Genomic DNA, 9,807 nt, shown 5'->3' with positions numbered 1-9,807 from the left:
CCCGCGCCTCGCGCCTCGCGCCGCACCTGGCCCCGCCGCCGCCCCGCGTCCCCCACCTCCCGGAGCCCCGGCTCGGCTCGGGCCGCGCTGAACTTCCTCGACCGCGTCGCGGCCCGGCCCGGGCGCCCGCCGGTCCCGCCCTCCCCCCCTCCGCGCGCGGGAGGCAGCCCCGGTCGGCGTCGCCGCTCCGTGCGGACCTGCGGGGCCTGGGTCGTGGCGGGGCCGGGACGAGGGCCACCTACGGGAAGCAGCCTCGGCCCGGGAGTCGGGAGGCGCGGCTGCCAATCGTCGGCCTCTGAGCCCTAGTTTCCTAAACTCTGACTCCAGGCTTAGTAATCCCAACCCCACCTCCCACGGTGGACTGGGCTCCAAGTGCACAGCGGGGACTTCGCAGGGGCGTGCTTGGTGAATAGGCTGAAAAGTGTATCGGGAAGCTGGTAACACATAATGTGGCGTCGGGGTTGGGGGAGAGCAAAAGTTTTCATGTGAAGGACAGTGCCATACTATGTACAGTTCTTGCATTTTAAAAGCGCACATGCAACTTTCTACATAATTCTTTTTTACCGGTTTAGGCCGAAGGACACACACTGAATACAGAAAGTGGGTGACCGTGAAGGTCAATGAGGCTGGGGATGGAGGAAAATGGGAACCCTTGTTACTTTCCTATTGCTGCTGTAACACATTACCATAAATTCAGTGACTTAGCACAGTTTTATTAGCGTTCTGGAAGTCAGAAGTCTCACTGGGCCAAACTCAAGGCGTGAGCAGAGCTGTGTTCCTTTGGGGGTTCCGAGAGAGATTCCGGTTTAAAAAAATTTTTTTTAATGTTTATGTATTTTTGAGAGAGAGACCCCGACAGAACCGAGCGGGGGAAGGGCAGAGAGAGAGGGAGACACAGAATCCGATGCAGGCTCCAGGCTCTGAGCTGTCAGCACAGAGCTGGATGCGGGCTCGAACGCACAAATGGAGAGATCACGACTGAGCCACCCAGGCACCCTGAGAGATTCTGTTTTTAGCTTCTAGAGACTTCCCAGTTTCCTTGGTTTGTTGCTGCACCACTCAGGCCACAGCTTTCCTTGTCTCCTCTCCTCTGATTCTGACCCTCCTGCCTCGTTTTTTCATTTATAAAAACCCTTGTGATTAGATTGGACGTACCAGATCATCCCTGATAAATCTCCCCGTCTGAAAATCCTTTATTTAATCACATCTGCAAAGTCACTTTTGCCTTATAAGGTTACATAGTCACAGTTGTCTGGGACTGGGGCACGGTCATCTTTGGGGAGGGGCATTGTTCTCTCACCACCCCCCTCCAAAAGGGTCGCATCTGGATGGATGATGAGACCTACTAACCTAGGTGTATATTCTGGTTGAATTAAGCCAATGTTGAATTAAGCCAATGTATGCACCTGAGATCTGTTGCAAGAAATACAGAGCAATAACAATGCTGATAACACACCTAGTCTAGACCCTACCCAAAAGGCATGGGGATGTTTTAACGTATCTGAAACAAAGGCCTTACTCTTAGATTTGTGGCCCTCGAGTTCCATAAATAATTACTGGCCTTTCAGGCCCTGTGGTAGCCACTAATTAAAAGCAGGCCCTGCCAACAAAGAGCTGCAACCGGTGTGTGTGTGTGGGGGGCTATTGTAAAGGCAAAAGCAAGGAGCTGTGGGACACAAAGAAGGGGTCGCCCTCTGGGAGAGAAGAGACAAAGGAGGCTTCCAGAAGGCAGGCCTGCCTGCACAGAATCTTGCAATACTAAGTCTTGCGCTCAAGGTTCAGAATAAGTCCTTGTGTTATTGAACGACATAATGTTTAGGAAAACACTTTGTGAACTATCGAAGCTGGTAGAACTGAGAGATGTTACCGTTTTTTCTAAATCCCCCTGCAAATAGGACAGCCACTCTCTAACCTAAGACCCCCCCCCATCACCACACACATGCACTTGTTGACATTTGCTATAAACATTATACAATAAGTTTATAATAACATTTCCAAAGTGATTATGTCATCTGCCTTTTAAGAAGTCTCCACTTGGAACTGGAACCCCTGGACGCTGGCTTCGTGCCACCGTGGGCACTGTCTGGCATAGTTTGAGTGCTTAATGAAATGAGCAGTACTGGCAGCAAATGATTAGAAAAATAAGGGTCACGATTTGTCATTAGCCTCCAGAAACGTCCCTGTGACTTAAACATTGTGAGGCAAAAGACAAAGAAAGGGCAGTGGTGCGGCCATAATGGTACTGGCCTCCTGACCACAAATACGAGTGTTCTAGCCAATTCTACTTCCTCTCTACCCTAAACTTGAAGCAATGTTTTTTTTTTTTTAAATGGTTTGGGGGGCGCCTGGGTGACTCAGTCGGTTAAGCATCCGCCTCTTGGTTTCAGCTCAGGTTATGGTCTCACGGTTTGTGGGTTCGAGCCCCGCATCAGGTTCTGTGCTCACAGTGCGGGGCCTGCTTGGGATTCTCTGCCTCCCTCTCTCTCTGCCCCTCTCCCACCGTCTCTCTCTTTCAAAATAAATAAACATTAAAAAACATTTAAAAAAAATGTTTTGGGGCGCCTGGGTGGCTCAGTCCGTTGAGCCTCTGACTTCAGCTCAGGTCATGACCTCACGGTTCATGGGTTCGAGCCCCGTGTCAGGCTCTGTGCTGACAGCTGAGAGCCTGCAGCCTGCTTCAGATTCTGTGTCTCCCTCTTCTCTGCCCCTCCCCCGCTCACGCTCTGTCTCTCAAAAATAAACTGAAAAAAAAAATTTTTTTTTAATGTTTTGAAGGGGGTGGTGAGGCTTAGGAATGCTGCGTCTTCAACATCAATGTTTTATTTGTAATTTCTGTGTACTTTTGCTCAAAAAGCATCTTAGACTGAATTAGGCCACTGCTCTGCTCTGCAGGAGGATGAGGACAAGATGAGGACTTTTCAGGAACTGCCACAACCAGCTCTTATTTGGGCTTTGTGTAATCAAAGTCATAATGAGTCAACATCACGTTTAGCTCTAGTCCTTAATTCTTTGAGCCCTGATGATTCGGCTAATCGCCTTTCTTTTCGCCGTGGCCTGACGTGACTGGAGTTCTGGGCTGATCTATGTACCTCGGCCACTCCAGCTGGCTTTTGGGGTCTTTGCCCTTTTCCCTAAGGCTTTCCCCTTTTTTTGTAAGTGGAGTCAGAAAAGGGCACAGGCCAGGAAATATCTGGGGGGAAAGAATGATGTTCCTCTTGCCACGGTCAGGTCTCCTTCCAGCCCGTTAGAAACGGCCTCCTGAGTTTCTAAAGGACACAGACACCAGCATACATACCAAGGGCTTAGCTACGAATTCTGGCCCCTTAGGTAAAAATCTCACAAAAGGTCTTCCACCTTTTATCAGGCAAAACCCGAACAGATGCTCACAGCCACTGCAGGGCAAAGAAAAAAAGGAAATAGCAAATAGGGAACTTCCCTTCTTCTGACATTAGTGCGCTGGTTCCCAATCGAGGTTGGTTTTTCCTCCCCAGGGGACGATTGGCAATGTCTGGAGATATTTTTGGTGGTCACGCTTTGGGCTGGGGGGGGGGGGGAGGGGGGGGCGTGCTATGGGCATCTAGTGGGTAGAGGTGAGGGATGCTGCTGAACATCCCTGCCATGCAGGGGACCATCCGCCCCCCCCCCCAACCAAAAAAAAAAGAATTATCCAGTTCGAAATGACAATAGTACCAAAGTCCAGAAATCCTGAGCTAGCAGACTCTTTGTTTCTTTTGTTCTTGGCTCCTATCCACCCATTGTCCTCATGCCCACCACCAATTAGTGAGAGGTTAATGCTAAAAGTACTTGTCCTTGATACCTCCCTTTCCTGTATCTAGTGCGTGTGGTTTTCCCCGCCCTGCCTCCAGCCGTGCAGTCGCTGATCTCACAAAACATCTCTCGGGTCTATTCTCCTCCTTCCTCCCCTCCACTGTTCTCATCAGGTCCTTATTGCCTCTCCCTTGTGCTATTGCAAGGGTCTGCAAATCTCCCCTCTGCGAGCCAGATCTTCCCAGTGTGCGAATCTGATCATTTCACCACAGAGAACGTAAAGATGAAAGTGACATGGTCAGTGTCGTGCTCGCAAGGTCTGGGTTTCATCGACTTGAAGGTTCTTGCTCTTCGGCAAGTCGTTTCCTTTTTAAATTTTTGTTTTGAGAGAGAGAGAGAGATGGCAAAAGTGAGCGAGGGACAGAGAGAGAATCCCACGAGGGGCAGACGGGGGTGGGAGGCGGAGTGGGGGTAGAGAAGCAGGGCTCACCCAGGCCTCGTATTTTACCAGAAGCAGGGCTCGAGCTCACCCAAAGCGAGGATCGAGCTCATGAACGGTGAGATCGTGACCTGAGCCGAATCAGACACTTAATGACCCAGCCACCCAGGCGCCCAGTAAGTGTTTTTCTCCTACAGGTTTGGTGAAGCTCACCCAAGAGAGTGCTTGTTTGCACAAGGGGCCTGTGACAGGATCCTTTGGGTTTTAGCCTGAGGCAGAGAGGTGTGGTGCTGGGACGTCTGCCTGGGTCAAAGTCCCGAAGCCCATCCACGTCCAGGTCTCCAAACGTTACAGTGGCTATTAAACGGACTCTTGGATTCAACAAGGCACCCATCTGCTCAGAACCGTCCACTGACCTCCACGCCCCTTCCCTATCCCCCCTTTCTAACCTCCTCTTCCACTGCTCAGCCCAATGCAAGCTTCTCTGGCCACACTCACCTCTCAGCTATTCCTCGCATGAGCCAAGCGCACTCCTGCCTCAGGGCCTTTGCCCTGTCTATTTCCTCTGCTGTTTGCTCCAGCCTCCCCGGATAGCCACAGTCTTACTCCATCATTTCATTTAGGTGGCTCCCTGAGGCCTGCTCTGGCCACCGCGTGGAAAATTGCAAGCCCCACCGACACTCACTTCTAGCCCCCTTTCTGGGTCATTCTGCCCCGTTACACCGGAACGTAAGCTTCGTGTTTTCTGATTTGTTCCCAGCTGTATCCCCAGCACTGAGAACTATGCCTGACACGTAGTTCATACACAATAAAGATGGGAATAAATAGACAAATGAAGAAATCACACTGTGCCAAGTGCTCTCAGGGATCCCAATCAACCAACCAACCAACAAAACGCAACCATTCTTGCCGTTGACCTTGGGAGATTCCCAGTCTCAGGTGTGGACAGGTATAGAAGACAATTAAGGAAAACGCAACAAACAAACAAATGTAAATGGCAAACATGTTCGTTTGTGAAACGGGTCTCAGAGAAAGGCAAGACAGGCCAGTGTGGCGGGAACTGCTTTTGAAGACTTCTTGGACTAGATGGGAATTGAACTAGGCCTTGAAGGATGACCAGAACTTGAGAGAGACAAACAGGAAGACAGAGAGACAGAAAGAGAAAGAGAAAGAGAAATGAGTGAACAGCATTTTATGGCTGGATCTTATACGCAATAAGGAGCCACGGAACACTTTTACGAGCAAGGTGGTGACATTGTGAAGGTGATATTCGGGAGGGGTGCCTGGGTGGCTCAGTCGGTTAAGCGTCCACCTTCGGCTCAGGTCGGGATCTTGTGGTTGGTGGGATGGAGCCCCGCGTCGGGCTCTGTGCTGACAGCTCGGAGCCTGGAGCCTGCTTCGGATTCTGGGTCTCCCTCTCTCTCTGCCCCTCCCCCACCTGTCCTCTCTCTCCCTCTCTCATATATAAATAAACATTAAACAATTTTTTTAAGTTGAAACATATCTTGAAAAAGTGATACTTGGGAGATCTGGTTTTCTTGAATTATGAAAACTTCTCTAATTCTTGCCTGGAGGCAAGAAGGCTGGAGAAAGACTGAGGGGGTGGCACTCGCCGGCCGCCAGGCCAACTTCGGGCTCCTCCACCAAACCCCAGGGGCCGTGAGGTTGGTTCTTCCCTGGGCCCCACTCCTCTGTGAAAGAGCATGCCCTTGAGGTCTGGCAGCCCGTTCTTTCTTGCGCCCCTTCAAAGCGTGCGATATCCCCTCCAGTCACTCCCTTCAGGCTGCAAGCTCTTCCTCTCTGGCCTCGGCCCTGTTCTGCTTTCCGACCCTTCGGTGTCCGAAAGAGGAAGAAGAGCCTCCATGCGTCAGCATCCAGGGCCCCACCTCTGGCTTTGGGTTTGGGGTGTTTTCACTGCTGCCACTACCCCAGCATCTCAGCCAGGACCCCCCACGACCTTTCACTGCACCCTCTCCCCCAACCTTGCGCCTAACCCAGCTTAGGCCCTGCCCCCTACCCCGGCCCACAGCCACCATCTGTCTAATTTTTGCACGCTGTCGAGGGCAGCCTTTATTTTATTTTATTTTATTTTATTTTATTTTTTAATTTTTAAAGCATTTGTTAAGTGTATTTATTTCTATTGAGAGAGAGAGAGGGAGAGGGAGAGTTGGGGAGGAGTAGGGAGAGAGGGAGGGAGGGAATCCCAAGCAGACCCCGCGATGCCAACACAGAGCCCGATGCAGGGCTCAAACTCACGAACCATGAGACAGTGACCTGAGCCAAAAGCAGCAGTCAGACGCTTAACCGACTGAGCCACCCAGGCGCCCCAAGGGGCAACCCTTTTTAAAAAAAAAAATTTTTTTTTTACGTTTATTTATTTTTGATAGAGAGAGACAGAGCACAAGTGGGGGAGGGGCAGAGAGAGAAGGAGACACAGAATCCGAAGCAGGCTCCAGGTTCCAGGCTCTGAGCTGTCAGCACAGAGCCTGACATGGGGCTCGAACTCACAAACCGCGAGATCATGACCCGAACCAAAGTCGGACGCTTAACCGACTGAGCCACCCAGACGCCCCTAAGGGGCAGCCCTTTAATTGCATCACCACTTAGCTACCCTTAGTGTCTGTCTCTCCCATCTCAGCCTCAAGACTCCTCGGTTTAAAGATTCAAATGCTTCATTTGCATGTTAGTTCTCTGCACCTTCTTGCCCTGGAAAGTCTCCATTGTTCATTTGCCTGAAGCATGTGGGATAAACAATATTTACATCTGAACCTAGAAACCTCCAGTCCCTCTGGCCTCTTAGCCACCCCCTCGTTCACAAAGCGCCTGGGTGGCTCAGTTGGTTGAGCATCTGACTTCTGCTCAGGTCATGATCTCGCGGGTTCCTGAGTTCGAGGCCCGCGTCGGGCTCTGTGCTGACAGCCTGGAGCCTGGTAGGATTCTGTGTCCCCCTCTCTCTACCTCTCGGAGGAGGCCATTCGCATAGCTGTGACGCAGTGCAGAGGAATCAACGCTCAGAAGTCAGTTTGCCTTTCTACCTGTCATTTCCCTAAAGAAGCAAGGAACTGAGGCCTCAGGGTTCACTTGGAAAACACTGGGCTTGGCAGGGGCAGGGGGAGTGGGAACAGCAAAAACTCCTCCTTGGTCCCGAACTGGCCGATCTCTCCCACGTCCCTTCACCTGGATCGCCTTTTCCGATTGTGCCGTTTGGAACCAGACCCCTGCGTGGCTGCAGCCCTCCCCACTTGGTGGCACCCCCAGGGCTCAGCCGGCGTGTGTGCGCTCGGGGGGCTGTGTGCACTCTGTGCTAAGAACCAAAGCCCAGCCTCGCCGCCACTTCTCAGCCACAGAAGCGAAGGCCAGTCGTTTCAACTTCTCTGCGGCCTCAGTTTCCAGGACGGTACCACTCCTTGCAAATTTGACGAGGTTTGCTTTGTGACCCCATGTATCGTTTACTTCCGTAAATGTCCGCGTTTGAGGATGAGCGTTTGAGGAAAATGTATACGGTTGACTCTTGAACAATGTGGGGCTTAGGGGCGCCATCCCCGGGGGCGGTTGAAAAATCTGCAGATAAGTTTTGACTCCTCCCCCACACACTTAGCCTACTCCCCCCAAATAGCCTACTGTTGATATGACGCCTTCCCAATAACATCAGCAATCAATTAGCACACATTTTGTACGTTTTATGTATTATATACTGTCTTCTTACAATAAAGGAAGCTAGAGAAAAGAAAATCTTTGTAGGGAAACCATAAGGAAGAGAAAATACGTTCACAGTACTCTGCCGTATTAATTGAAAAATTCCGCGCACAAATGGACCCGCGCAGCTCAAACCTGTTCTGTTCCAGCAGCAACTGTATTCTCAAATTATTAGTGTTCTACCTGTGTCCGTTAAGTCAAATTTGTGAATCCTGTTGGTCACATTAATATTCTTGCTCTTTTTTTTGCCCGTTGGACCTATCAGTTGCTGAGAGACCAGTTAAAATCTCCCATTACGGGGGCGCCTGGGTGGCTCAGTCGGTTAAGCGTCCGACTTCGGCTCAGGTCACGATCTCACAGTCTGTGAGTTCGAGCCCCGCGTCGGGCTCTGGGCTGATGGCTCAGAGCCTGGAGCCTGCTTCCGATTCTGTGTCTCCCTCTCTCTCTGCCCCTCCCCCATTCATGCTCTGTCTCTCTCTGTCTCAAAAATAAATAAAAACGTTAAAAAAAAAAAAAAAAGCACACAAAATCTCCCATTACGATACCATGATGGGCAGATTTCTCAAATTCTCTGTAGATAGTAGTTCTAATACATTTACGCTTCTTTCTACCACCTGATTTTGTGCCATTTGTCCCGCTTTTTTCTGTTTCTTTTTGTCCTTTCCTCTCTTGACTTCTTTCCAATGTTGTGGGGCCCTTGGGAGTCTGTTTCTCATCACAAGAGCCTGTTGTGCGTTCAGGGTTTAGTTGTAAGGGTTCAACGAGATGAAGAAGCTCACACCAAATGTTAATCCAGTGCCTAACATATAGTAAACACTAATAAATGGGAACTATTATTAGAAGGTTCTAGTACTCTTTCATCTTTGGGGTTCCCTCGTCTCTTACGGTTCCGCTTCTATTGTTCTCCTTTCTGCTGACATTGTCCTATTTGCTCTCAGTCCGCTTTCTTTCATTTCTCCTTTACTACCATTCGGTTTCCTGTTTCCTCTTACTTTTTCATCCCCAGGCTTCTCTGTGTGCAAGACGCAATGGCGAAGCCCCTCCGGGAAGCGAGTCACTGTGGAGGGGCGTGGTGGCACAGCGGGGTCAGGAGGCAAGACAGCACTGCCTTGTCCCCTGATGCCCGTTCCACAGGGTGACAGAGGCACCGCCCGGCACGAAGCGAACCCTACGTGTCACTCTAGGTTGGCCACGGTACAATTGGGTCAGCTGGGCTCATTGGCGTCTGTGAAACGGGTACAAAGCCATAGAACTCACCACTTCGGGCGAACAGTCTCATTCCTCAGTGCCTTCGCCTGTAGAATCCAGCTGGGGCCCAGGAGCACTGCTGTCGGAACATGGGTGTCACCTCACTAGGAGTTTGTGTATGTACAAACCAGAACCTGGAAAGAGGAACCATTTGCGCTTGAACACATTGCGGTCAGAGGAACATTTTGTCATCATCGTTGTGACAGAGGTGCAACTAAAGTTAGCAAGCTGTGGATTTGTTTGCGCGCGCGCGTGCGTGTACGTGTGTGTGTGTGTGTGTGTGCGCGCGCACGGCTGTATGATGCTTGGAGAAAGCAACCCATAGATGTTTCCGAAAAGCAAAAACTCCCCAGACCAAAAAAAGAAGCCCTCTTCTGATGTGGTCTTTGCCCTGGCCATCCCTTACTCCTGTTACTTCAGAGTTTTGCTTTTTCTGTGTCCTTCGTAGCATGACAGTCTCTCAAGATAGATTGTGTCACCGGAGGAACATTGGCCCTTGGTGGAGTTTTGGGTGTTTTTCTCTTCTCTGGTGGTTTCCACACTTGGATTGAAATACACAGGGGTGTCGGACTTCCATATTTTACGTGGGCCTCACTCAACTATAATCTTTGATAGCAATTGAACAGATGCTTTGCCTTTTCACAGGAAATTTTAAA

General features: G+C 50.5%; 1 protein-coding gene across 3 annotated transcripts in view; it reads right to left on the bottom strand.

The window, feature by feature from the left end:
* Positions 1-9,264, bottom strand: part of IL13RA1 (interleukin 13 receptor subunit alpha 1) — a 68,894-nt gene extending 59,630 nt beyond the window's left edge. Inside the window, exon 1 of one of the 3 annotated variants that reach the window (XM_049644763.1) lies at positions 9,161-9,264. In XM_049644763.1, the coding sequence (XP_049500720.1) occupies positions 9,161-9,182 (22 nt within the window). In that variant the 5' untranslated portion in view covers positions 9,183-9,264. The remainder of the gene's footprint in view (positions 1-9,160) is intronic. The other 2 variants (XM_049644762.1, XM_049644761.1) reach the window with 2 other exon arrangements.
* Between the last annotated feature and the right edge of the window lie 543 nt (positions 9,265-9,807).

The sequence above is a fragment of the Panthera uncia genome, chromosome X, assembly GCF_023721935.1.
Source record: "Panthera uncia isolate 11264 chromosome X, Puncia_PCG_1.0, whole genome shotgun sequence".
NCBI lineage: Eukaryota > Metazoa > Chordata > Mammalia > Carnivora > Felidae > Panthera > Panthera uncia.
The sequence above is the reverse complement of the archived record's forward strand: the minus strand, read 5'-3'. Positions and strand labels throughout refer to the sequence as shown.